Below are 27,147 nucleotides of genomic sequence, written 5' to 3' on the forward strand. Positions count from 1 at the left end.
ATGTCAAAGAAACTGTGTTTATATAAAACATCTGATGAACAATCTTTTTTGTGTTTTAAAAGGATAAATTAAAAATACACGCAGGCACAAGACAAGACCAAAGATGATATGGGTTTGGCTAAATCCCCAAAATTTGTACAAAGAACATGAACAAACATAATTAAGTTTAACAAAGATTACTTCAACAATCCAGTTCTTTCTAGCCTAACCCAAATTTGAAAGAGAAGAAAAAAAATGAGACCTGCTCAGACTCGTGAAGCGAAATCTTCAGTGAGATGATGGAAACTTGAGAACAAAATGGCTTTAAGAGATTGTCTATTTCTTATCTTGATGGCTTCTTTCTCCACAGGGTTGTCCCGCGGTTGATCTCCTGACCATCTCCAGACAACCTCAGGAGATGCAAGAACTGGCTATCGTTGTGGCCCTGTGTGCCAGACGTGGCAGAGCCATTGGTTCCACCAATTTCCGAGGTGGTGAGTGAATCAACCACATCGTCTTGTTGACATTCTCTTCTGTAATCCAGAGTAATGACCTGAAGTTCGTGCGTGTCTACAATTTCTTGTGGTACGCTCTGCCATTACCAGGAAACAAGATCATATGATTACTAAAGTTATCATTTAAGCACATTGAGCTTTTTCTCATACAACCTGACTTACCTCGAGAACCCATCCAATGTAGGTGACATTATTGACATGCTGGTTCATGTCAAGATCAGCTCGTCTAGGCTGCAAAAAAATGATCACAAAGCGTTGAGGAATTCTGAAGCCTAAAGTTGGAGAAAGGGTCCTAAAATACTGTTGTTTGTACCTTGAGCCCAATCATTGAATACTGAGCCGGATCTTCGAGTTTTGGGATTTTCTTCAAGCTTCTGTTATTCTCTTCTGGAAATGCTAATCTATTAGTTACATAGAAAGAAAACAAACTTAGCATTCATTCATTCATGGGAATAACAATTTAATCGACCAGCAAGCTTTGCCCTGGTACTAAACTGTCCTTTTACCTGGGTTCTTGAGGACAGAAGACCAAGTACTCGTCCCGGACATCATCAGAAACTTTCTGAAGCCGTCTTGTGTCTTGGTTCATCATCACCCACTTGCTGAGAGACCAAAACACATACATCACACAACAAAATTATAACAGGCCCATAAATCCAAGTTACAGAAACCTTTCTCTTAACATAAAAAACATAGAACTCCACTATAGGTCCATGGCACAAATATTAAAACATAAGGTCCCTAACCAAACTTTGCTATATTATTTACTCATACCTTGTAGCACGGCCAGTGACTTCACCAGTGGCACAATCCTTAAGAATCCAATCACGCCTTGTCCCAATCCTTCCTTCACTCTGACACCATGTCTCTATCTCAACCACATCACCCCTGTAGTAAAACCAAACCAAAGATTCAAACTTCTGGCTCACTAAAAAGTCAACATGCAGACATATAAGAAATGAAAATAAACAAACCAAGCAGGGTAATTGTAGATCTCAATGTGCATCCTAGCAGTAACCCAAATGAGATGCAATTTCCTCATCGTAGGTGTTGTTGCAAACCCATCAGTCGAAAACCCAACACCTTGTGCATGATTACATCCCACCTCCTATATACACACAAAAATAAAAAAAGATTCATACTTTTGTGACATATCAAGAAGACAAGAAGAAGAACAAAACCAATCATAGATTTTAGAGACAAAATCTGACCTGTAAGAGATTAGCGATGGTTTCAATGGTGGCGGTTTTGTTACTACCGACTTCGTAAGATCTGACAACAAACTTCTCTTTATAAGACAAACCATCTTCAGTCAAACTACCTAATCGGAGCTGATCCGCGAGAGTACCCAAACCTTGTTCAGCTCGAATCACACTTCCTTGATCAGCAGATACAACCGCTCGCAAAGGATCCACCAAACCCGTCTTCTTCGTCTGAGAACAAGAGACGGAAGATGCGACGATTCTACGACGGATGCAATTCACCGGATCAGATCGATGAGAATGCGAGAAGAAGAGTAAGCTTCTCTGTAACTTTGAAGAATCAGTCACATTACACGAAAGCTTCAACATTTTTTTTTTTTGGAAAAAAAATTGAAGAAGCAAAAGAGAAACGAGAAGGTTCTGTTTTTTTGGATTTCAAAACACTGTGAATGTAAATCTCCTCCGATGGGTCCGAGGCGAAAGGTGAAGAAAGTACGACTTTTTAAATTTGCCACTTGGTGGTGTCTGAAATCACGGTTTTGCCATTGCTTGCCATTGTTGGGGACAATTGTCAAAGATGAAATGTGTTAAATTAAAAAGTCCGGCTAGTGTTGTTGTTTGTTGTGGTGCTCTGTTTTTGTAATATAGCTCAAAGCAAGCACGTGTCTTCTCGGTTTAATCATGTGACTTTGTTTTTGCAAACGAGGGTGAAGACTTTTTCTTGTCCACATGTGTTGTTGAGATTTTTTTTTTTTAGGTTTGCTCATTCTCTTACGCATCCACTAATAGTGCACAATTCATAACAACTCACGTTTTAGTATATCTACTTCTAACCCACTATACACCTACTATGTCGGAGTCGGAAGATTCACCAACGGATTTAAAAAGTAGATATATCGATCGATCTGTGTAGTCTAGAACGTTAACAAAAAAAAAACCATAAATTGCAAGTGTAATAATTTCTAGAACAGAAAAACTTGGACATGTGGTAGCGAGCGTGAAGGCTGACAACCTAGCGATGGGTTGGTTTATCCATCCAATTAGTTGGACTTAATCTGGATCACCTGTGTTAATCAAAGAAAAGTCTCAAATCTTCACAAACATGCTCCCAAAAAGTAAAGTAGCCATTATGTTTATAAAGACAAAAATAGTGTTGTAACATACTTATAAATACAGAAAACACCCAAATTATTCAACAATATGAAGCTTAAGCCTTCCAATACTTTGCCACATTTACATTTATTTGCCATAAGTATATCAATACGCTTACGGTAGTCGGTAGTAGGTCAGAATACAACTAACGACGTTTTCTTGTGTCTAAAGAAAGTTCTTTTTCCCCTGAGGCAACTCAAAAAAAAAAAAGAAACAAAATCCTCCTCAAGTCTTATCTAAAAGGTCTAGAATTACTCTCACGAAACAGCAAAACCCAGAAACAAGAATGCAAACCTCAGAAGAAAGAAATAATCTAAGTTGGTGAAGACTCAAGACTATTCCTTGTTCAATTTGCCGAGAACTCTTTCAGGGAATATCTTCTCTTCCTGAGCTTTCTTCTTTGCTAAGGCTTCTTCGTCGAGGATTCTAATAGGAGACCATTCAGGTAACTTGAATGACTCCATGTTACGGTAGCTCTCTAACATTGGTTTTGCTATAAGTGAAGCGTAATCAAATGCTGTGCCCACAGCTGCAAAAACTAGAGAGTAGCGAATCGCACCCTGAGGACCTCCTGTAAATAAAATTAAGGGTTACAGGAGTCTAACAATCTAGCGAGGAGACGGGCATAATCATAAAACCATGTCAATTTCAGGCTTAACAACCTAAAGAGTAAAGAGGTATTCATGAAAGATTCATTCTAACTGACTCAGACAGCAGAGTTATTATGTTATGATCTCTTATTGTAACAGCAAATGGCACTCTCATGGTCAGACTAGTTGAGAGTATTATTAACACAACCAAATCTTCAGGGACTATGGAAATTCATAAAGATTGGACAAAGAATGAGGAAGACACAGTTAAATAAATACTGCCTAAACATATTCATGATCACAAACCTTGAAGTCTTCCAAGCAAAGCACCACTGAAAAGTCCTCCAATAGCTGAGTTCATTAAATCATCGTGCTCTGATCTTCGAGTTATTCTCACAAACTCACGAGCTCCTACCAAAACCAACAAGGAAACAAATGTTAATGTAACATGACATTACACTCCACTTCTTAGAAAAAGTTGGAAACACACAGTTTCAATCTTCAGAAACACACAAATGGAAAAGAAGAAAATAAGGTACCGCAATAGCAACCGGCGACAATAGCACAATTAGTAGCGTAAACAGTAGGAATATTTGGATGAGGTTTCCGGTGTTTAGACACTAAACCAGCTCCTCCTCCAATAACACCTGCACATGAACATCTTCTCAGACAACACAATAACTAAGCTATAGAATAATCAACCCAAAAAACCCCAAAGGCTCTGGTCATCAAACTAGTGAATCTTCTCTACACCCACACAACGTTTGTGCAAAATCTAAGTAACAGTTATGACATATGCTATGATCTTCCAATAACTAATCAAACGCAGCCAAAGGTTGTCATCTTCCTAACTCATAAGCAATGGAATTTGATGGATTCCTCCATTCACAACAAGCTTGTAAAACGAACTTCAAAGTAATACTTATGGAAACATCAAATTTGTGCAACCAAAATCACAAATGCGTCTTCTAAAAGGTGTGTACACTCATAATCCCTAGTCGTTCGAACAAAAATGTAACAATAAACCCAGAGAGAGACGAAGAAGCAAGTGATTGTTTAATGCGAAAACCTGCTAAAAGGGAAGTGATCAGCACACGCCTCGTCGGAGTTCCATTTTGCTGCACGATCGGAGTCGGAGGAGACAACGGCTTAGTCGTTCGTTCTTCTGGGGATTTCCGATCACCCGACGCCATTTTTTTGACGCCACGGAACTTAGGAGACGACTCCAATTTCTCGATGTTACGGTGTCTTATGATTCGGGTTGATCTAAACCCCGAGATTTAACCCTAAACCCGAACCCGGTCATAACTCTTATGTAATTAAGAAATGATCCTGCAAGATGCTATAAATTTCATTTTATTCCCCAGATGTTTCTAAATAGACATTTGCCCCTTCGTGTTTTTATTGAGTACTAGGATGTTGGCCCATGGGTTACCGCACGGAAAATTGAAAACTTAAAATGACTAACATTGTTAATTTCACATTTAAAGTGAAAACTTTATGGTAATTCGTTAACTGTATAGTATAAAAATCATAAATAATTACTAAAATTAATCAACTAAATTATTTAAATAAAATATTTGTTGGATATATAAAAATGAAAAATCAATTCAGTGACAAAGAAGAAAATAATATTAAAGATATATAAATTTAGGTTTACTGAATGATACTTAGATAATCAATTTTGAAAAATATTCATATAAAACAAAATTTAAATAATTATTCTATCGAAATTTATAAAAAATAATAAGAGAATCAGGGAGAAAGAGCTTATAGCTGCAACCAACTAAACTGACTAAAAAGATAAATCTACAAAAAATTAGAAATCACAATTAATTACCTAAATTAATACTTGGAAGAGATGATCAATACGGGTTAGATGAAAAACGACACCAAACAAAAGTTAGATGAATGAATCTATAAATAAAACAATCTAAATTTTTTAACAAAGATGAGTGAATCAATGTTGATTAATAAATTGAAAGAAAATAATACTCAGAATTTTTAAATTTGAAGGTGTTAAACAATACTCAAAGAACAAAAGCTATTTTCAAGGTCCATAAACATATATATATATATATATATATATATATATAAACAAAGATGTGTAAAACAAAAATGTGCGAAATCTAACAAATGTGAACATTGAAAGCTGGGAGTACGACGAAGAAACACAATTGTTGGATCAAAATATTACAACTTTTAAGATCATTAACAAATCTAAACAATTAGATGAGATAATAAAAAAATCTCATCTGCTATATTTAAATTGACCCCTAAAAGTGAGTTTGCTATAATATATAAACATATAAATCTATGAAAAATTAGAAATCACAATCAATTACCTATATTAATATTTGGAAGAGATGATTGATGCAGGTATAAATGGAAAACGATACCAAACAAAAGTTAGATGAAGGAATCAATATATAAAACAATCTAAATTTTAACGAAGATGAGTGAATCATGTTGATTAATAAATTAAAAGAAAACAATACTTATAATTTTTTAAACTTGGAGGTGTGAAACAATACTCAAAGAAAAAAAAAACTCTTTTCAAAATCCATAAATTGGAACATTCCCAGAAAACAATAATACTCAGAAAACAATAATACCTCATCTTTAAAAAATTGCACCTATTAATTTTTACACATTTTTGTTTCACACCTCTATGTTCAAAGTCCTCTTTGTAAGTTTAAAATTAAAATAATACTTAGACAACAATAAAATTTAAACTTGTTTTAATAGTCCATAAAAATCTATATATAATAAACTAAGAGATATAAAATACAGAGTTGTAAAATATAGAGGTGTGAAATAAAAATATATAAAAATTAATAAGTACGATTTTTGAAAAATGAGAGTATGTCGAAAAAACACGATTATTGGAAGAAAAAAATTTGCAACTGTTAGAATCATTAATAATTCTAAACCGTTAGATGAGATAACTCTAACTTTGCTTCCTCGGTTACATATTATTTTTATTAAATTTACAAATAATGTAATGGAAATTAATATGAAACGGTAGCTTCTATTCCTAATGACAACTATTATTAAACAATAATAGAGTAGTATGGGGATGTATATAACAAACCCTTCCAGTTGAATATCTAAAGTTATTCTCTCATTTCCATTGCTTGAATATTCGTTCATCATTTTTTATCGGTTATAACTCCGATAATATCTGTAAAAAGATAGACAAAATATATTATTTAATATTATAGACATTTAGAATAGGTTTGTAAATTCAAGTATGATAATGCTCAATGCCTCAATCTATTAAAAAGATCGACATGGGGTGTCTTATTAAGTTCATTTTTATTTTCACACAACCATACAAAAATTAAACATATGTATGCCATCATGACACATGTATTTATAAAGGACTCGACATGACGTACTGCTATTTTTACTATTTTCTATATTATTATTAAGAACTTTGTGTTAGAAAATTTCATATGCCACTGAAGCACTAACGTAACTTATTAAGAAAGTTCATACCTTCAAAACGAATATCTTTATCGGATATATCCATGAGTTCATCATAATTACGAAAACTGAATTTTTCCGAAGAAATAGAGAAAGTATCATCTTCTATCTGGGATATATTTGAATGGTCGTTCAACCCTATAGTAAAAACATGGTCGGAAATTTTATAATAATCTACGGCTCGCCATACTTCCAAATCATTGAGAAAATATATGGTTCCTTCGATTAAATTTTGTAAGTAATGATCAATATATCGTTTATAAATTGAACCCATAATAGTTGTATCCTATAAAAAAAACTTAGTTTAGACGCACGTAATAATCATATGTTAAACATTTTTAAAAGTAACTTGTATGAATGTTATAAGTTAACTTCTCATCCAGAAGAAGAAAATTCAAACTAATAATTTTATTTCCATTTTTTGGATTTCTGAATTCCCATTTTCGTATTACTCTTCCTAAAATGCGTTGCTGTCCACGTTTCATTTGCAGATTTGATAAATATTTATACGGAGGAATTTGTGTAGCTTAGGTTGAAGTTGCTGTAGAAAAGACTAATGGAATAGTGAGTTTTGTTCTAGTAACTTTAGAATGTTAATGTATATATATATAATATCTAATAGTCATGATTGAAACGATGTACCTTTTTAAATAGAGAGTTGTACATTTTGGTCGTATGGTTTCATAACTGACCGTTGTGTAGTACTATACTAATCACCTATTACGTCACTTCACTAATTTTATCTTGTGTCTTTTTGGCAACGGATAATTTTTATTTTGTTATCACGATGTATTATTTTTGTTTTTAATGAGAGGAAATAAGTTCCCGATTTGGATTAGTCTATTTGCATACATATTTTAAACATAATTAAGCTACCCGATTTGGTTAGATGGTTTATTTCTGTTTGATTTATTTATTGGGAAAACATTGGTAAATACTATAATGTATATTACAATAAGTTCACTCATTATCACGTCGAATTTAAATTGAGTAGTATCTGGTATAAGTAAATCAAAACCTTTGATTGTACATCAGATGGTCGTAACTCTTATGTAAATTCCCACGATGGTGAATGACGTGACGATGATTTTTTTGGTCGCTCGCCTCAATCCCGTGACAAGAAAAAGAACAGGTCATATATTGATCTCACGTCCTTTTGTTAGTCTACTACTTTAACTTAAGAAATTAAAATTAAGTGTTATCTTGAGTAAATTATCTAACGGACAACATAAGACAAACAGATCACTTAATAAGAACAAAACTTTTGTTAATCTATAATCTATATATGAGAACAAAAGGGAGGAGAGAATAAAACCAATTTTTCGGAATGGACACTAACAAATTCATAAAAATACCTTGATATAGAAATTGATGCATGTTAATTTAAAAACACTCCAATAAACAATTCTTTGAATTTATTTTTTATTTTTAAAAATACTCTGATAACAATAAATTCGAAACTTGTTTTGGTAATCTATAAAAGTTTATATATAATAAAAAAGAGGTGTAAAATATAGAAGTGTGAAACAAAGAGGTGCAAAAATTAATAGATGTGATTCTTAAAAGATGGAAGTACAACTAAGAGATGGAAAAGTTAAAATGTGTGATTTTTGAAATATGAGATACGACGAAGAGACACGATTATTTGAAGGAACAAAAACTTGCAACTGTTGGAATCATTAATAAGTTTCAACCGTTAGATAGAATAATAAAACTAATCTCAACCATTGGATTAAAGATGACACAAAAAAATAGGTTTGCTATTATATATAGATATTTATTATTATTATTTTTTTAACAGCTTTCTTTCATTGATTAATTTGTGACCTCATAGAGGTTTGATACAGTATGATCCTCATGAAGGATGTTGTTAAGACAAGTTGGTACATAGAAGTAAGAAATAAAGATTCGACTATTCATGGGTTCTCTTAATTGAGTATATTTTTTTTTTGGTGTGGTTTTTTATCAACACTTCAAATTGTGTTTGCAAGCTATGGAAATCAAAATCGACGACTCTATGTTTTTCCGCCAGGGTTTTTCTATCTATACATGAAAACTCGTCTTCATCTTTTTGATTGCTCATGTGTAAGAGTCATGTACACTATATTTCAAAAGTCGTGTCTTGTTACAAATAATGCGACATTTGAGGACTTAAACTATCTCTAGGCTCTTAAATTAGCCCCTAGAATTTATTAAGAAAAAAAAATAGAAACAGATTACACTCGAGTTTGTCGTTGGCCTTTAACGTCATGATACATGAACTTCGTCTGGCAACACAGGCTCAATAACATTTGGAGCCACAACAAAAACATGAAAACCAAGAGGTAAAGAAGACGCACGTCTATCTCTAGGCTCTTAGTTTTACAAGATCCACAATAAACTATCTCTAGGCTCTTAGTCTTACTCTTACATCTCTTCTTTTATAATCCACAAGTTTGAGCACCGGAAGAAAGAATTACTAGAATACTACGAGTCTACGATCTTTTATGTTGCTACACGAACTGAGAACGGTGTAGTTTTGTGTTACATAATTATTGTTCTGTTTATTGGAAAGCCTAGTCAAACTGACTATGGCTAACTTTTGAGTTTGCTTATATTCGGTATTAGTGTGATAATGATCTGACATATATCACGTATGTACAGTATATGTTTTCTATCTTATATCGAGGATTCTCTAATCTTGGAGATCAAAATTATGACTAGTAATGCATGCTTAAAATACAATATTTACGTAATACAGGCTATATTACATATGTTGGTGGAAAAACGGTCAAAATCAACCCAGACTATTTGTAAAACGCTTTTTCATACCCAAACTATGGTACGATGCAATTATCAATTTGAACAAACTAAAATTTCAAATTTTATACATAAACTTTATAAAATTAGCCGATTTCAACATGTCCGTAAGCGGTGTTACTTGATTATTTAACGGTGCTGAGTCAGATGCCAACAAAGCGACCGCATGACATCAAGGCATCAAAACGACGTCGTTTTGATAGTTTAAATGAAATAAAAAAATGCTACTACCAAGATTCAAACCCACGTTAACTTAAAGCATCTATCTTACCAATAACCACTCAGACAAATCGATTTCTTTGGGATTTATTAACAACGATGTAATATATTGTCTTCCGTAAATCTTCTTTTTCTAATGCAAACAAATCGTCTTTTTGTTTTTGTATTTTTTCATGAGTTCCATGAATCTTAGTAAAACCCAAATCTGCATTTCTCCTCGTCCATCACCATCTTCTCCTTCTAGATAAGAATGTATTTGTTCAATCTCAAAGGCTTAGTTCACCGTTGCATATTATGTGCTGGAAAGCCTTGGATATGTTCGTTTTTGCCATTGTGAAGCGAAGGAGAGAAGATGATTAGAAGAAGATTGACGGAAGAGAATATATTACATTGTTGTTAATCAATCCCATAGAAATCAATTTATCCGAGTGGTTACGGGGTAAAAATGATGGGCTAGGTGAATGCAGGTTCGAATCCTGGGAATAGCAATTTTTTGTTCAAATTGTCTGGGTTGATTTTGGCCCTTTTCCCCGTATTTGGTAGATGTTGCGAACTAAAAAACAAGAATCTTTTCACTATGTAGTACTATTGATCGGACCATGAGATATTGATATTTTTTTTTTCTTTTTTGATATTCCAATATTGCTTCAGTTTCACTCTCTCTCTCTCTAACCATTTTGCTTTTACTAAATTTGTGATCACAGTGGATAATTGGAGAGAGAACGAGATATAAAAAGAGAAAAGTTGGAACCAAGTCTTCTCAAGATACCTCTCGGCTAGTAGAAAGTAAGTTTTTAAGGACCAAAGAGACTGAAAAAGAAGAAACCATTATGGGTCCATTTAGAAGAAGTAGAAAAGAAAAAGTGAAGAGACAAAAGAACTAATAATGAACTACACTTGAGTACCCATTATGTTTTTCCCATATGCAACCACTAAGAGTACTACTCTCTTTGGTTTGAGTTATTAGTATGAACTAACTATCTCCGTGATTGATGGTCTTTTAATTTAAGGATAAAGTTAATTGAATGTGTTGTTAGCTAGTACACTCATAACATTGGATAAGGACGGTTTGGTTAATTAGGCTCTTGCATTTGACATTATCAATGGAACTGAAGATAACTATGATCATAACTTTGATAATCTATGTTACTTAGGAATTGATCACAATTCAGAACACTGGAACTTATTGTAATTGTTCTTGATAAATCGGTTGATGATGGGTTCTTTTTTTTTTTGGGTCAAGGTAAGAAACATTTAGACCGAGCAAATGAAAAAGGCAATGGTGGTGGTTATTGAAATGGCCAAACAGGTGAAAGGAAAGGTAACTTTCAAAAGTTGCTTTCTCTTTTTTCTTCTTGTCGTTTCTCACTCTCTCATATCTCTTTCTTATAGTCACGCCACTTCTTAACAGAGCAAAGCAAAAGAAAGAAAAAAAAAACTTGGCTAGTTCTTCTTAACCTTCTTTGTCGCCATTGATATCATCCGATCACCAAGGTTCGCTGCAAACATGTCTGAATTTGCCTTGTCATCTCAAGAAGAGACTCCAAATAGGAAGAAGATTGGTTTCTCTTCTCTTCTCCTCTCTGACTTTCATCTCCTTTGCTCCTTCATCCTCTCACACCCTTTCTATTTCTCTTACTTGCTCTTCTTTTCACCTTACATCTTCAAGGTTCTCTCTTTTCTTTCACCACTTTTTGTAACTACCACACTCTTGCTTCTTGCCTTACTCAGTACTTTGCATGTTCAAGACACTTGTCCTGACTCTGAATCACTAGAAGCACAACCAAGCTTCCTGTTTTCTTATTGTAGTAAGCTTGGAAGTGTCTTGGAACACAAGTTTGAGATCAATGACGATGAGGGTATTAAGTCCGTGGAGGAGTTGGAAGCATATAAGATGGTCGTTGAGGCTTGCTCTATGGAATTACGTACGTCCGAGAATGAGATGTGTTCGGATGAATTGACCTTTGTTGACAAATTCTGTAGCCATGAGAGCACGGTGCCGGAAGCTTTGACCGATGAGACCCGTGAGGAGCACGTTGAGATCAAACCGTTGAAGCTTGAGGATGTGATTGATTTGGAGAAAGAAGAAGAAACCAAGAAATTTGAAAAGGAAGAAGAAGAAGAAGAAGAATTCAAGAAATGTGAAAAGGAAGAAGAAGAAGAACATAAAGTCAAAACAAAAAGTGACGTTGTCCTCGATAATGAAGAAGAGCCGACAAAAGAAGAATCCAAGGCTCAAAAAGTTGACCTTGTCGGAGATGGTAATGATGAAAGCTATAATTTCCCAAAACTAAGCAATTTTCTCGGAGAAGGGAAGAGAAACGAAGTGATCACTAAGAAGGAAGAAGAAGAAGACAATGTTTCTCTCCAAAGCTTTGGATCAATGAGGAAAGAGAAAGAATGGAGGAGAACATTGGCTTGCAAGCTGTTCGAAGAACGACACAATGCTGACGTTGGACAAGGCATGGATCAGCTGTGGGAGACTTACGAGACACAAACAGAGAAGAAACATCAAACTGAAGAAGAGAAGAAGAAGCTCAAGAAGAAGACAAAGTCGATGATGAAGACGAAGAGTATAATAGAGAAGGAAGTAATAGTAGAGGAGGATGATGATGATGTGATTGATCATCAGCAACTTTGTTGCTTACAGGCTTTGAAGTTCTCAACAGGGAAGATGCATTTAGGAATTGCGAGACCTAACCTTCTCAAACTATCCAAGGCTTTCAAAGGCATTGGACGCTTTTACAATGCTAACAAACATTCCAAGAACGCTTGAAAAGGCGATGAATATATAAACTTTGTATTAATAGATAATTTCGATCTATAAAAAAAATATATAAGTAAGTAACTAGATGTAGACTTATAAGTTATGATTTTGTAAGTTTCCATAGTTTTGAGCAAGTTCTATATGCACAAGTTAATTCAGGTCAAATGAAACTAAAATCTATAATAATTTTGTATTATTTTTCTTAAAAGTGTAAAAATTGTTGTATATTTTCATTACCATTCATTGAAGGGTTTGGGACTTCGGTTCTTTGGGTCTGTTGGTTCGGTTAACCAAGAAAATTAGAGGTATGTATTGTTGACTACATAAATTCGGTTGGTTTGGTTTGGTTTGGTTATCGGTTAATTTAGATTTTTAATTTTAAAACTGATATTAATCGATTTAATTAATAAAAATCTAGTTATTTTGTATTAGTTAAATTCGGTTTGGTTCGGTTCCTGTATTAGTGAAAAGTGAAAACTAGTCTAGTTTTGGTACAATCCGGTTATTAAGAAAAACATATGCCCGAAAAACTGATTGCTTTGAACCAAACCGAACCAAAATTCTTGGGTAGCCGAACCAAAAAATTAGAATCCTGCCGATCGGTTTAGCTGACAGAATCGAAGCCGACCCAAATCGAAATTTTGGTTCTGTTCGGTTCTTTATCCCAGCCTGTAGCATTTTTATAAATGATAATCTATAGTTGCATAGTCTGAATTCGGCAATCTAATGTCAAAAGAGTTGTATAATTATATTCAATCTTGTTCCCATTTTGTTAGGTACTTAACAACACAGATTGAATCTCAGATCTGATATAAATAACACTACTAGGCAAATTTATTACAAAGTTATATAAGTCAAAAACCATTTTAATAGTATATTACACCTAAAATAAAAGTTGAAAATAATGGTTTACTAGTTACTACTACTACCGACATTTTTTTGGGTTTGGCCGCGTACACGATTAGTGAGAGACACCACTCCATTAATTAGCTATAATTGATAAATTGAATGAAACTGTGAAGTGCTCTCTCGCCCCCCTCCAATGGCTAATCACCACCGACTCTTACGCGGCGGCAGATCGCCGGCGATTAACGGAGTCAGAATCAGACTCACAGCTTTCGCCGCCACTATCGCACTCTTCCTCTTCTTCACTCTCTCGCTCTTCTTCGCTTCCGAATCTAACGATTCACCTGATCTCCTTCTTCCTGTAAGTTCTCTCTCTCTCTCTCTCTCTCTCTTATCATATCTTCCCCGAACAATTCGTATTCAAAAAGCTTGATTTGAGGTTTGAATTGTTGTAATCTGGAGAAGATTTGTGTTTAATTTTTTTTTGTGTGGAGTTTTTAGGGTGTGGAGTACTCTAATGGAGTCGGATCTATGAGAAGATCCATGTTGGATATCAAATCGGATCCGCTTAGGCCACGGTTGATTCAGATCCGGAAACAAGCTGATGACCACCGTTCATTAGCACTAGCTTATGCTTCGTACGCGAGGAAGCTTAAACTCGAGAATTCGAAGCTCGTTAGGATCTTCGCTGATCTCTCCAGGAACTACACGGATCTGATCAACAAGCCGACGTACCGAGCTTTGTATGATTCTGATGGAGCTTCCATTGAAGAATCTGTGCTTAGGCAGTTTGAGAAAGAAGTCAAGGAACGGATCAAGATGACTCGTCAAGTGATCGCTGAAGCTAAAGAGTCGTTTGATAACCAGCTGAAGATCCAGAAGCTGAAAGACACGATATTCGCGGTTAACGAACAGTTAACTAATGCTAAGAAGCAAGGTGCGTTTTCGAGTTTGATCGCTGCGAAATCGATACCGAAAGGGTTGCATTGTCTTGCCATGAGGCTGATGGAAGAGAGGATTGCTCATCCTGAGAAGTATACTGATCAAGGCAAAGATAGACCAGCTGAGCTCGAGGATCCGAATCTTTACCATTACGCTATCTTTTCGGATAATGTGATTGCGGCCTCAGTGGTTGTCAACTCTGCTGTGAAGAACGCTAAGGAGCCGTGGAAGCATGTGTTTCATGTCGTGACTGATAAGATGAATCTTGGGGCTATGCAGGTTATGTTTAAACTCAAGGAGTATAAAGGAGCTCATGTGGAAGTGAAAGCTGTTGAGGACTATACTTTTTTGAACTCTTCTTATGTGCCTGTGTTGAAGCAGTTGGAGTCTGCTAATCTTCAGAAGTTTTATTTCGAGAATAAGCTGGAGAATGCGACGAAGGATACAACGAATATGAAGTTTAGGAATCCCAAGTATTTGTCTATATTGAATCACTTGAGGTTTTATTTACCCGAGATGTACCCGAAACTACACAGGATACTGTTTTTGGACGACGATGTGGTCGTGCAAAAGGATTTAACAGGGCTGTGGGAGATTGATATGGATGGGAAAGTGAATGGAGCTGTAGAGACTTGTTTTGGGTCGTTCCATCGGTATGCTCAGTACATGAATTTCTCACATCCTTTGATCAAAGAGAAGTTTAATCCCAAAGCATGTGCGTGGGCTTATGGAATGAACTTCTTTGATCTTGATGCTTGGAGAAGAGAGAAGTGCACAGAAGAATATCATTACTGGCAAAATCTGGTAACTTTTCAGATGTTTGTTTTCGCCATTTGACCATGCCTTTCTTTGTGTGATGTTTTTGACTTGTGTTGTGTTTTTTATTTGAATTCCTGCAGAACGAGAACAGGGCTCTATGGAAACTGGGAACGTTACCACCGGGACTGATCACGTTTTACTCGACCACAAAGCCGTTGGACAAATCATGGCATGTGCTTGGGTTGGGTTACAATCCGAGCATTAGCATGGATGAGATCCGCAACGCTGCAGTGGTACACTTCAACGGTAACATGAAGCCGTGGCTGGACATAGCTATGAACCAGTTTCGACCACTTTGGACCAAACACGTCGACTATGACCTCGAATTTGTTCAGGCTTGCAATTTCGGCCTCTGAAAATTTTCTTTACCATCTAAATTTTGACAATCTTTACCATCTAAATCTAAAAGCATATGTTGTGTTACTTCGTTTTATGTTTTAACTTAGTTCTTTTTGTGTGTTTATTTTATATATTTTTGGGGGTTTAGAATACTGTATTTTGTTCATAGCTGTCGTTATTCTATGACACAACCTATATCAAAGGCTCAAAGTTTAAATATATTATAATGTTTCATCATTATGCTGTTTTAGCTTCTATTATATCGTATTATGAGTTTCATAACTGTCTAATTGAACAACTCTTAGGAATTGTAATCAGTCTCTCCAGTAGATTTGCTACATTTTCTGTATCTGTAAAGCTTAGAATTAGCCAGATGAAGAAAGAGATTTCATTAGCAGTAAGAAAAAATAGACAAGCAAGAACCGACGAAACTCTCTCTCTTGCTCTCAAATTTTTTGACTCCAATTAACAAAATGGGGGCACAGTGAAAAGAGAATAATACTGTTTTTTTTTTTGCCATAGATCTACGCCTAAACTCTCTAAAACCAATGGGGCTTCTTGTTTCAAAAGCACATTTACGCAGTAACAGACACATGAGGAGCATCATCCACGGGTTTAGTAGCTCTATTAGCATCAATTCCGCCACCGCGTCTTACACGTCCGTTGTTACCATTGGCCCTCGGGAACCCACCATTGTCACCATTTGCTCGGTTTCCATAACCTCCTCTATTGTTTCCCCTGTTATTATTACCATACCCGTTGAAATCAGTCCGGCCATATCCCCCTCTTCCACCTCCAAAGCTCCCACGACCCCTTCCCCCTTCGTTTCTGTAGCCTGTGTTTACACCAAACGACGAACGTCCTCTATAGTTCCCTGTTTCAACAACGAATGGTAAATAGATGTCTTAAGATCCTGAGAGCTCATCTGTCAAAAATTTAAGCAAACTTGCCTCTTGCAGTAGAACGCTTTTCCTCCACAACGACTTTATGCCCATTGAGTATGACAGGTGATGCCTGTTGGCAAGTCCCATAACAGTTTAGTTAGCCTAGAATGTTCAGGGCCTTGAAAAGTTCAGAAGTAATACCGTTGGTTCTTACCTCAATAGCGCTTTGCATGGAACTTGCGGATTCAAACTCAACAAACCCAAAACAGAATCCCTGTAACACACAATACTCAAAGAATAAATACTCTGCACATTACTAACTATTAGAACTGTTAAGAAGTAATAAAGATGGACTCTCTAACCTTCTGGCTTCTCACTTGAATGCCATTGGTCCTAATGAGTCCAAATTTCTGGAACTCGTTCTCAAGCAAGGCTGGTGTAGCGTCAAGGGGCAAGCCCTTCAGGTATATGGATGGACCTAGAGCTGTTACAGAATCAAGAAATGAGAAAGTTCTGCAGCTGAGCATGCTTACCATTAAGAAGTAAAAAACATGAGCCAGAAAGAAGCATCTACCTCTTTCATTATCTTGATCATTCTCATTCACAACTACATTTGCTCCTGAATCTGATTTCTCAGACAATGGTGTTGGTAGAGGGATATGAATTGCTTGCTCTTCTTGTTTCTTTGGTTCCACCTTTGTAGGGGTTCTCGAAGCAGACATTGGTGCAGTATTCTCTTTCATAACCTTCACCTACATATCATGATTACAAACACAAAAGACATCAAACCATGAGGGTGGAGAAGCCAAACATCACATCAGCTTGACCAAGAGGAGATATTATACAACCCAAATGTATGTCTCTTACAATGGATGCATAAGATCTCTTTGGAACTTCGCCAGTCCTAGAATCAGATTCTCCACCCTTCTGCACTTCAATAGGAGCTTCATGAACTATTTCAGGCGCCGGAGCTTCTTCTGTAGCTGATAATTGTTCATCTTCAGCGGGAGTGAACACTTCAGCCCCATTAATGCTCTTGGACAACACCTCGGTTTGCTTAACAGCATGTTTCTCTTGGACATATTTCTCCTGAACAATGTCATTCGGATTGTCTTTCACAGCAGCTGTGTCTAAGGGCACAAGAATATTTACAAGCTTATAAAAACCATAGTCCCATTTCAACACAACTTATAATCTACTGATTTGAACGAGGCTAATACAAAAGCTAGGTTCAACTCACCCTGATAAGTGTTGACAGGAACTTGGATGTTGTTCACTGGAATCTGATTTGCATGTAGGATTGCAGCTTCATCAATGTATCGGAGCATATCATTCAAGACAAAGTATCCAGTCTCTTGTGGAGCAAGGAAGAAGGTCTGACTAAACGTCCTCCTGACACAGTCTTTTCCCGTCAAATAACCAGTGACCAGTACAAGAACACCACCGCCATAAGATTCTTGTGTGTCCACAGTTGCTATCTCAGCACTGATTACACCATAACAAAGTGCCATTATCTTCTTGTCAATAGCCTGCCCAAGATATATATGCATACTCAGCACAATTTCAAACAGAACTTTGGTAACAATATATGTTTCCACAAGGTTGCCAAAAAACACATTTGTTTTTTTTTTCATCCTAAAAGTTAAACGAACTTCAAGAATGCAAAAAAAGAGCTAAATACAGTACACTCACTTGCAAGGTAGAAGTGATGCTCATAATACCATTCTCTTCAGGACGGCCTAACTTGCTAATCTCTTGGTAAAATCTGTGAACATGCTCAGGAGATTGATGCAGTATGTGATAATACTGATGCACAAATGCATTCCCAACCTATAAACACACACAAAAACAACAATGTACTTCTAGGTAACTGAAACATTTTCATAAAAACAACACAAGGTAACACAATTGCATCTGCTAAAAAAAAAAACACTAAATCATACAATATCTGGAGTACAAGCAGGTGCTGGAACTTGCGGTGCCCCTAACATCGCCATAGCCTACTTTTTTTTTCCCCCCTGCAATCAAAATCAAAATCAAAATCACCACCTTACAAATCAGTAACTCCACTTCAATCTCATCTTCTAAAGACGCAAAACAAAAACTGATACGAGAGAGATCTCTGATCTAGATAAAAAATTCAATTAAGATCCACATCGTCTTTGTTATCAGCTCGCTACAATTGGGGCTTAACCACTAAATGCGAAGAAACAAAGCAAAGCACAAATCCGAGTAAACAAAGAACCGATCTAAGAACTAAAACAGTGTAGAATCAAATCGATCTAGTAAAAGAACAGAGTGGAGAAGTACGCCACTGCGCGGAGAAGTTCCCGGTGAAAAAACACAGAAGGCCAGAGACGGAAATAGAGTTTACCTTGAAGAAAAAAAAAATTAACGATTAACCGGAAAAAATATCCCGCGAGGATCTTCTTGTTCGCTTCTCTCTCTCTCACCGAGGAAGCTCGCTTGGCTATGGCGCTCAACTTAGGGTTTTACAGCTGAATCTAAAACGAGAGAGAGAGCGACGTGAGAACCAAAAAAAAAAAGCTGTAGAAAAAAAAAAAGGTGGCTTTTGTAGAGTTTATGTATTTTGTTAGTTTGTACTTTGGCTACTTTGTGCGTATCAGATAATTCTTCTTCCTCCCAATGGTTTTTTTTTTTTCTTTTTTTTTTTTGGGTCATTCACTCATTTGTAAGTTAAAAAGTAAGAAAGAAATATATTTTAAAATTAACTTGATAAATTAGTACCTCGATAATAAAATAATAATATTTTAATCCTAAATCAGATATATATATATATATATATTGATAAATTAATAATATCTTATAATTTTTGATATTTCTTTGTTGAGATTTTTTTTTAAAAATTTATAGAGGTTTTACTGTATTTTTGTATTTTGTTAAATTATTTGAAATTTGCAAAATAAATGCATACATATTACATATTCAATTTTTTAAAACTAGTTTTTCTTTTGTTTTGACGAGGTTAAATCAATATTTTGTTGGTGTTGTTGTTGTTGTCAAAGATCATTAATCTGGTGGTTAAAACGTCGTTGTACAATCTCAACTAATATTCGACTTTACACTCCACTCTTCACAAATGTGAGTAAAAGATAGTTTTGAAAGAAAAGACTATTTTAATTTGGTGTACTCCCATCTCCATGATTAACTTATCTAAAAGATTCTTAAACAAATAAAAAAAATGTATGAAATGGAAGAAAGAAACCTTTCTAGATTATTTTCTTGAGCATCTACTTTGGTTTAAAAAGGTAAGCTTAAGTTGAAAAATAAAAACAAACAAAATGTTTTCTGTTCATTTGTACGTTAAATATCTAAACCGGCATCTTCAGTACAAGCTGACCTTCCATAACACTGCAAACATATAATAGTAAAGAGTATATTAAGATCCACATCAAGGACATTGCCAAAGACGAGTTTGATAGTTTGTGTGCGATCGAATCGGTTACCTTTTGACATAGTAGTAGCAGAAGTCGGCGAGGATGAAGGTTTGAACGATTTCGGCTATTAGAGCTGCCGGGAACCAAAAGTAACCAGCTCCAATCAGCCATAGGTAATGTCCTCGAGTCTCACAGACCTACATTTTTCAGACCACATTAGTCTCTCTAGAAACTTCACGGAAGCTTAATGATTTCTTTAAGGAAAAAAAAAGAACTTTTTACCTGGATAAGCCAATGAGCGCATGCCAAGAATCTAGCGATTCCTAAAGCGAACACATAATGAGCTGTGAAAGGCTCTATGATCTGAAATGATTGTTCGAGAAAATGTTAAGCTTGATATTTTTATAAACGGATTAAGTTTTGGAACTAAATCCCGAGAGACTTGTAGAAAACAAGATTTTGTTACCACTTAAAATGTCTACATTGGCCTAAGTCTAGACTAATCCGAGGTTTGCAAGAAACCTAGTTTTCTTGCCACTTAAAACGTCTACATTGGCCAACATAGAAGTGAACTGAGTGTGACTCGATCTATCAACCAACGTGACGAAGTTAATACTCAGACACAAGACCATTATAATTGGTTAAACTGCTAACTATACATTGATCAAAAGTAATCAAAACATGCATAGATATGTCAAAAGCATCTGACCTGAGCATTCTGCATCAATCGAAGCTGAGGCAGAACAGAGACAGATTCTGTGTAAACGCAAAACGCCCACAAGATACGGTGGATGTAAGGATAACTCGTACTCGGGTGAATAATTAACGCAAGGATAGCCGATGGTACAAGCTGGTAGGCAGACATTAAAAGCGAGAAACGTATATTACAAAATCATCTAGAGAGAATCGAATAACAAACAACATTTTCACATTCTTTAAATCAAAGCATTACCACATAGTAATTGTGGCAAGTGTCGAGAGTCTTGATGTAAGATCCTTTCAGCTTGTATCGAATCATATAAATGACCCATAACGTCGAAGCCAAGGTGGCGAAATCGAGTACTGTATGGATATCACCTTCGAAGTTTATGCTACATATCAATCTCACAGCAAGAAATATTGCTGTCACTTCTTGAGACTTTAAAGAAAGACCTAATTAATCACAATTTTGTTATCAGCCAAAACCAATACGAGCTTATAAGATTCCACAGCATTATTGACACAATATAAACATAAATGTTCACTAGCCAAACCCAAAAAAGAAGATTATAAGATTCCACAACATTGTGACAATATAAATGACATAGACTCCTTATGATAATACGATAGAGAATAATTATAGGGATTACCGGAGCAAGTCTTTTGGCGAGTGAGTTTGTAGATGAGGATCAAGATTCCGGTGGCGTGGATGAGCTCGGATGCGATAAAAAAGTGATTGTCATTATGAACGGTGAATTTCAAAAGCACGACGAGGATCAAAGAGATGATAATTGCTAAAGCTATCTTAACCTTGTTCGATTGTTTTCTTAGCCATCCGAAAACCACGTTCACGGCGGAGACACCTCTCGCCTTCCCCATGATTTTTGATTTTTTTTTTTTTTTGATTATTACAAATCTCTCTCTCGGTTGTGTTTGTGTGTGTTTTGTCAGAGCTTTTATGCGACGTCCGTGAAAGCTAAGGATACGTTTTGTTGAGTGAGCGGAGACACGACGAGGGCATGCGGTCGATGACGTGGTGATTGTGTATATATATATAATTTTCTTCTGATCTGATCAACGAATAAAGTTGAGACACGAGTGGGTGATGGTTCTTAATTTAATTTCTTTGGTAATAAATCTGAAATGCAAATCTTTGGGTTATGAAGGCCTTATTATTAGGAAATAAAGTTATGTATTTTGACTAATTTTATTGCCCGTTTTGTAAGATTATCTGAATCATTTGGGAGGCCAAAATCAGAATCGTGGACCAGAAAAAAATAAATAAAAAAGGTTTATTTTCTTTTGATTATTGGATACTCAGAGATCGATTTTACGTAAATGTGTAATTATGTAATTGTACAATTAAGGGTGTAGATAGACTTTTTTTTTCCCTCATATAATATGCGGACACTCCGGTTCAAGATTGAAGCAAAAAGATCAATACGACTTAAGAGAGCATATTGAACTGGATATTTAAAAGATTGTGGAGTATTAAAATCCCTTGTTATTTAATTGATAATTTTTAAAAATCTTCTAAAATTCTGTGTTATTAAATTAGAAATATACAGAAATCATTTAAAATTAGAATTTTATAATAATTATTTAAAATCATTCAAAATCTTTTATTATTTAATCAATAATATAAATCTCATTTCATATCCTATGTTATTCACAATAAACTTTTTTAAAAGTTATTGAAAGTGATTCCAGGATATTTCTTTCCTATTTGTAGTTGAAAAATATGATTAACAAAATCACATCCTGGAAGATGAAACTTTGAAGGATTTAAAGAAAAAAGAAGGGAGTCTGAAAAGTATACAGCCTCCATCTCTAAAACTTGTGTTCGCATGTACTCTCTCTCTCTCTTTTTTTGGGCTCTCTCTCTTTTTCACTTTCTCTCTATGTGTGTCTCTCTCTCAAATACATAACGTGAAGAAAAAATGGTAGAGCAGATCATCTTTTTGAAACTAAATATAAGCGGAGAAAGAAAAATAGGTGTGAAAAAGACAGATCTGAGAGCCCATCGGAATTTGTGGCCTCAAACGAAGTCTAAGAGGATTGATTCCAGCAGAGGCAAGTTTGGAGAAGAAAAAGAAGAATATTTAGTTTTATTTTCTTCTTCTTCCTTCTCCAAACTTGCCTCTGCTGGAATCAATCCTCCTCTGCTGGAATCAATCCTCCTAGACTTCGTTTGAGGCCACTGATTCCAACGGACTTTTGGCTCTATCTTTTTCAGACCCATTTCTTTCTCTTCGCTTATACTTAGAGTCTAAATAGTAACAACGGATTTGGTTATACGAGACCAAAAATTTGCTAGTGCGGTACGGTTCAACTGCGGTATTTGCGGGATAAATATATTTGCGGGACAAGTGTGGTAATAAAAAATAAGTGGTACAAAAGAATGTTTGACTGGTGGTAAATTATTTGCGGTGCGGATTTTATATTATATTATTAATAATTGGTATAATTATATACTTTAATTTGTTTTATATTAATAAATAAATATTTTTTATACAATAAGCAGTTCTAAGATATTATAATATTATAAATAAGAAACAGATGTATTATATAGTTATAAATTTATTTATTTTTTTCAAAAGAAACACATTTAAGAAATAAATTATTTATGAGAATCTTTGATAGCTTAAATTACAATATACTTTTTAGCATACAGTCATTTGTTAAAAATTATATTGGTTATTATTTTTTTTATTAATCATAAATTAATTAAATCATAATTTAATATTATCTAAAGCGTTATTCTCAAAACCGCTGCATAATTGGTTGTTTGTCATATAACTGCGGTCCATGAGTAATAGTGGGTTTACAAAAATGCAACAGTACTTTTTTTTTATTCTTTGACAATAACACAAATTTTGAGTTATTTGTGTGATTGGTAACATGACCAATTTTTTTTCCATAAATCTTGAAATACGCTTTTCTAAGCGTTACCATTCACTGCCTTAGTTTCAAAAAGATGATCTACTCTATCAAAAATTCTCAAATTTGTATATACGAGCCAATCGAGTTGATCATAGCTAGATAACATGCAGCTCAAAGATGTTGTTGCTCAATCTAGTTGATGTCGTTGCTCAATCTAGTTGATGTCGTTGATTCACTACAAAAAAGGGGTGTATTACATCAATTAAATTATATCACAAAACTAAATGATACTAATTTAAATTACTTATTGATAACTGATACAAAATATCTAATTCAACATCAATTAGGATAATTGATATTAATATTAATTTCTTTGACATCAACTCATCAAAATTGATGCAAATTTATATTAGTTTGTATCACTTTCAAAATATTGATACAAATATCTATATTCCCATCACTTAAATAATTGATGTATTAACTAATTTTTACTAACATCACTTAAAATATTTTTTAAAAATTACATCAATAAAAAATAATGCTAATAAAATTTAAATAAATTACGCCAAATTTAATTATGAGATTTAGTTACGATTGTTAAAAACTGATGTATTTTTACCTTAATTTTCCTCATTTAAAATGTTTGAGACTAATAAAACCAATTTTACTTTATTAAATATTAAAATAAGAATGTTTGCATCGATTTTTCAGTAAATGATAGAATATATATCCAATAAACTGAGCGGTAGTAAATTTTTATTGGGCGAGAGATTTTTAGCAAACAAATAATTGTTATTTACTAGTTTCCTTAGTTAACTGAAATTTATGTCAAGAAAAAATCTTTTGATCAATATCTAGCAGTTACAATATCTTCTAACTTAATCTTTTTGTTTTAATATCTAGCAGTTACAATATCTCATAATTAATAAAACCTACTACGAAAACCAAACCTTATAAAAAACTTCTCCTCATCTTCTATGTCATATACTTATGTGAAATCAGATTTCTTTGTGAGTTCAGCTTTCTCTGAATAAATTCCATCTTTCCGGTGAGGATGTTGAACCTCTCGGTTAAAGAACACTCCTGTCGGCATCTCAAATATTTTTTTTTAAATTGTGATGATGACGTAGTATTCTTCTACTTGTGTCTTACGGAGGAGACATGTGATTCTGGTGAAGATTGGGAGTGAATCCAACCAGAACTTTTTTTTTCACGACAGTCGCCGGTGCAGCACACGAGAAATCTGTTTTCTCGGCGGATGGCTGTTTTGGTGAAGGAGAGTGATTAGGGACGGCAGTGGCTTGTTGAGAAGAGGTGGAGTTTATTGACCGCGAAAGCAGTGGTTGTTATGACGGGGCTTAAAATTTTGGCCGATTAAGTTTTCATAATCTCTTTTATTATCCTATTCTCTATTTTTTTTTCTATTAAGTAATTTTGTTGTTTTGGGCTATTACAATTTTAATTATTATTCTCGTAATTGTACATTTGTACCACAATTTCTTCAGTTATTTTATTTTTAGTTTTAATTATTTTTGTAAACGACTCAATTATCAAAATTATTAAAATTTAAATTAATTTTAACATCGATTTATGTAAATAAAATAATTATTAAAATCAAATAATCAAACTGATAGAAATATTTAAAATCAAATAACTATTAAAATTATTTTTAATATCAATTATTTATAATTGATAAAAATATTTAACATCACTTATTATAACCATAGCAAATATTCACGTCATTTATATTAATTGATGCAAAATTTGGATCACTTTTTGTAACTGATGCATGTTAACATCATTTAGAAAAATCGATGTGTATATTAAAATCAGTTTGAAAAAATTGATACAAATTATTTGCATCAACAAAATGTAAATCATTTGTTAAACTGATGCAAATTATTTTTACATCATTTAAATTTGATACAAATATTTAAAATAAACGATGTTAAGCGGATGAATATTCATCCGCGAATCAGAACCCTAATTAAATTAGTCGTCGACTCTCATGCACCACCTCTGGTGGTTGTAGGACCTGCGCACGCCGACATATATGTGAAGATCGAGAGGTTGCCCAAGAAAGGGGAAACGATCTCGGCCAAGACAGGGTAAATACTCGCCGAAGAAAAATACGCTAACCAGAAGGCGTGTGGAGCTAAGCTTATGTATCCGACTTACTTCGTTGGTCGTTTGGGTGAAGATGCACATGGGAAGCTTATTGTCGAGGCGTTGGATGATGCATGCTAGGTGTGGGGTTCATATGGATTACGTGGATAATGAGCCAACGGGACACGCCGTGCCCGTGTTCATGCTTCAACCGGATGGTCATGCTTGGTTTGAGAAGATGAGTAAATAGTGATGATGATCTTGGTACCGTGAGGAATGCTGGTATTGACCTGCTTCAAAGGGAGATGCCAATTCCATAAATATTCAAGTTTCTAAGGTCACATTTTTTTACTTCTTTTAAAAATTTAATTTTGAATTACTTTAGTAAGAGTTGATGTAGCTACTAGTAGTAGGGGAGCTCTCTTGAAATGATGTCAATGGTGTCTTGATGCCAGCTTTTGGACTAGATATATAGGCTTGGATCATCTTGATGGGATTACTAAGCTTGTACATTCTCTCGTCTCTTTCAAGCATAATACAAGTCACGACGTTGAAATAGAAAGAAAGTCTCGATCTCTTTTTATTTTATTTTAAAATATCTTAAAATCACCGAAAGTTCAATCACAAAATTCTACCAAATCACAAATCATTCTTTTAAAAATCTCTACAAATAACCAAATCACCTAAAACTACACTCAAATCTCTTAAAATTCTAAATTATTACACTGGTGTTGCATATACAGTATACTTAAATTAGCTTGAAGTTATACGTTTGAATTATAGTAGACCCAAGCATATATATGCTTTTGAATTTGGAAAAAGATGATTAGCTTTTCATTGCTTTTTAACAGACTCGATGCTTGAGTTGGAAGATGAGAATAAACAAAATCTTATGTCTCTAATACCTATGTAGAATAGACATTTCGATTCAATAATAAAAGAAAACAAAATATATCAAAGAATTTATACTTGGTTATAGTAGACCATTACATATTTTTGTTGAAAACAATAGAACCCATAATACATATTGTATATACCAAATTATTATTTGGCTTCGTAAAAAAAAACATTGTTACTATATGACACATGAATGTATTAAAGTTCAAATTAAACCCCCGTGAGCATGTCACCGCCAATACTGAAGATTAATCCTGTGAAATGTTTTGAAACACATACAACACCATACATAATATGACTTATGTGGTGGCATATGTTAGGTAAAACATGTCATTAGATCTCATGCTTAGGACAGCCATTACGGATGTCGGCGGCATCGGTTGATTTTGGTGCAGCCATGCACGGCTATATTTGTGAACTGGGGTACGGGGTTTATGTGGATGGTGATGACATCCTGGTGGAGGATTAGGACGTGAACATCGGTTGAGATTCAGATATTCTCTTGGCTTCGTTAGCCTCAACTCCTCCTGCAATCAAGATGCTAAAAATCACCAACAAGATTATCATACATGTCTTCATTTTTGTTGTTCTTTTTTTTTTCCTCCCGTTGGTGATTATTGTT

General features: G+C 34.6%; 6 protein-coding genes and 1 pseudogene across 9 annotated transcripts; 2 read left to right on the top strand and 5 right to left on the bottom strand.

Annotated features, from left to right (window-relative positions):
• Positions 1-3: 3 nt before the first annotated feature.
• LOC104766426 (oleoyl-acyl carrier protein thioesterase 1, chloroplastic) lies at positions 4-2,312 on the bottom strand. Its single transcript, XM_010490316.3, has 7 exons — positions 1,706-2,312; positions 1,469-1,602; positions 1,269-1,382; positions 1,001-1,096; positions 808-895; positions 657-725; positions 4-571 (listed from the first exon to the last, which is right to left on the bottom strand). Exons 1-7 carry the CDS (start codon positions 2,063-2,065, stop codon positions 323-325), a joined length of 1,110 nt encoding a protein of 369 aa, XP_010488618.1. The 5' UTR covers positions 2,066-2,312; the 3' UTR covers positions 4-322.
• Positions 2,313-2,492: 180 nt separating this feature from the next.
• Positions 2,493-4,701, bottom strand: LOC104766427 (uncharacterized). 2 transcript variants are annotated; one of them, XM_010490319.2, is made up of 5 exons: positions 4,508-4,701; positions 3,978-4,085; positions 3,745-3,849; positions 3,143-3,419; positions 2,493-2,760 (listed from the first exon to the last, which is right to left on the bottom strand). In XM_010490319.2, the coding sequence occupies exons 1-4, from the start codon at positions 4,629-4,631 to the stop codon at positions 3,184-3,186; spliced, it is 573 nt and encodes a 190-aa protein (XP_010488621.2). In that variant the 5' UTR covers positions 4,632-4,701; the 3' UTR covers positions 2,493-2,760; positions 3,143-3,183. The 2 variants fall into 2 exon arrangements, with proteins under 2 accessions (XP_010488621.2, XP_087358368.1); XM_087502242.1 differs by lacking the exon at positions 2,493-2,760 and adding an exon at positions 2,845-3,034.
• A 6,395-nt stretch (positions 4,702-11,096) lies between these two features.
• On the top strand, positions 11,097-12,877 carry LOC104766429 (uncharacterized). The gene has a single exon (XM_010490321.3). It carries the CDS (start codon positions 11,453-11,455, stop codon positions 12,719-12,721), a length of 1,269 nt encoding a protein of 422 aa, XP_010488623.1. The 5' UTR covers positions 11,097-11,452; the 3' UTR covers positions 12,722-12,877.
• Positions 12,878-13,423: 546 nt separating this feature from the next.
• Positions 13,424-15,895, top strand: LOC104766431 (galacturonosyltransferase 8). The gene is made up of 3 exons (XM_087502243.1): positions 13,424-13,919; positions 14,060-15,304; positions 15,400-15,895. The coding sequence occupies exons 1-3, from the start codon at positions 13,755-13,757 to the stop codon at positions 15,673-15,675; spliced, it is 1,686 nt and encodes a 561-aa protein (XP_087358369.1). The 5' UTR covers positions 13,424-13,754; the 3' UTR covers positions 15,676-15,895.
• A 137-nt stretch (positions 15,896-16,032) lies between these two features.
• Positions 16,033-19,234, bottom strand: LOC104766432 (nuclear transport factor 2). Of its 3 annotated transcripts, none has more exons than XM_087502244.1 (10): positions 18,853-19,234; positions 18,486-18,560; positions 18,235-18,372; positions 17,783-18,071; positions 17,410-17,672; positions 17,117-17,294; positions 16,905-17,026; positions 16,757-16,816; positions 16,609-16,672; positions 16,033-16,532 (listed from the first exon to the last, which is right to left on the bottom strand). In XM_087502244.1, exons 2-10 carry the CDS (start codon positions 18,537-18,539, stop codon positions 16,234-16,236), a joined length of 1,467 nt encoding a protein of 488 aa, XP_087358370.1. In that variant the 5' UTR covers positions 18,540-18,560; positions 18,853-19,234; the 3' UTR covers positions 16,033-16,233. The 3 variants fall into 3 exon arrangements, with proteins under 3 accessions (XP_087358370.1, XP_019096709.2, XP_087358371.1); XM_019241164.2 differs by having other exon boundaries at positions 18,917-19,230; XM_087502245.1 differs by having other exon boundaries at positions 18,946-19,148.
• A 520-nt stretch (positions 19,235-19,754) lies between these two features.
• Positions 19,755-21,833, bottom strand: LOC104766433 (uncharacterized). The gene is made up of 6 exons (XM_010490325.3): positions 21,290-21,833; positions 20,893-21,092; positions 20,650-20,790; positions 20,223-20,303; positions 20,010-20,137; positions 19,755-19,914 (listed from the first exon to the last, which is right to left on the bottom strand). The coding sequence occupies exons 1-6, from the start codon at positions 21,516-21,518 to the stop codon at positions 19,875-19,877; spliced, it is 819 nt and encodes a 272-aa protein (XP_010488627.2). The 5' UTR covers positions 21,519-21,833; the 3' UTR covers positions 19,755-19,874.
• A 4,745-nt stretch (positions 21,834-26,578) lies between these two features.
• On the bottom strand, positions 26,579-27,119 carry LOC104766434 (protein RALF-like 25 pseudogene; annotated as a pseudogene).
• Between the last annotated feature and the right edge of the window lie 28 nt (positions 27,120-27,147).

The sequence above is a fragment of the Camelina sativa genome, chromosome 19 (genome assembly GCF_030686135.1).
Source record: "Camelina sativa cultivar CO46 ecotype springtype chromosome 19, ASM3068613v1".
NCBI lineage: Eukaryota > Viridiplantae > Streptophyta > Magnoliopsida > Brassicales > Brassicaceae > Camelina > Camelina sativa.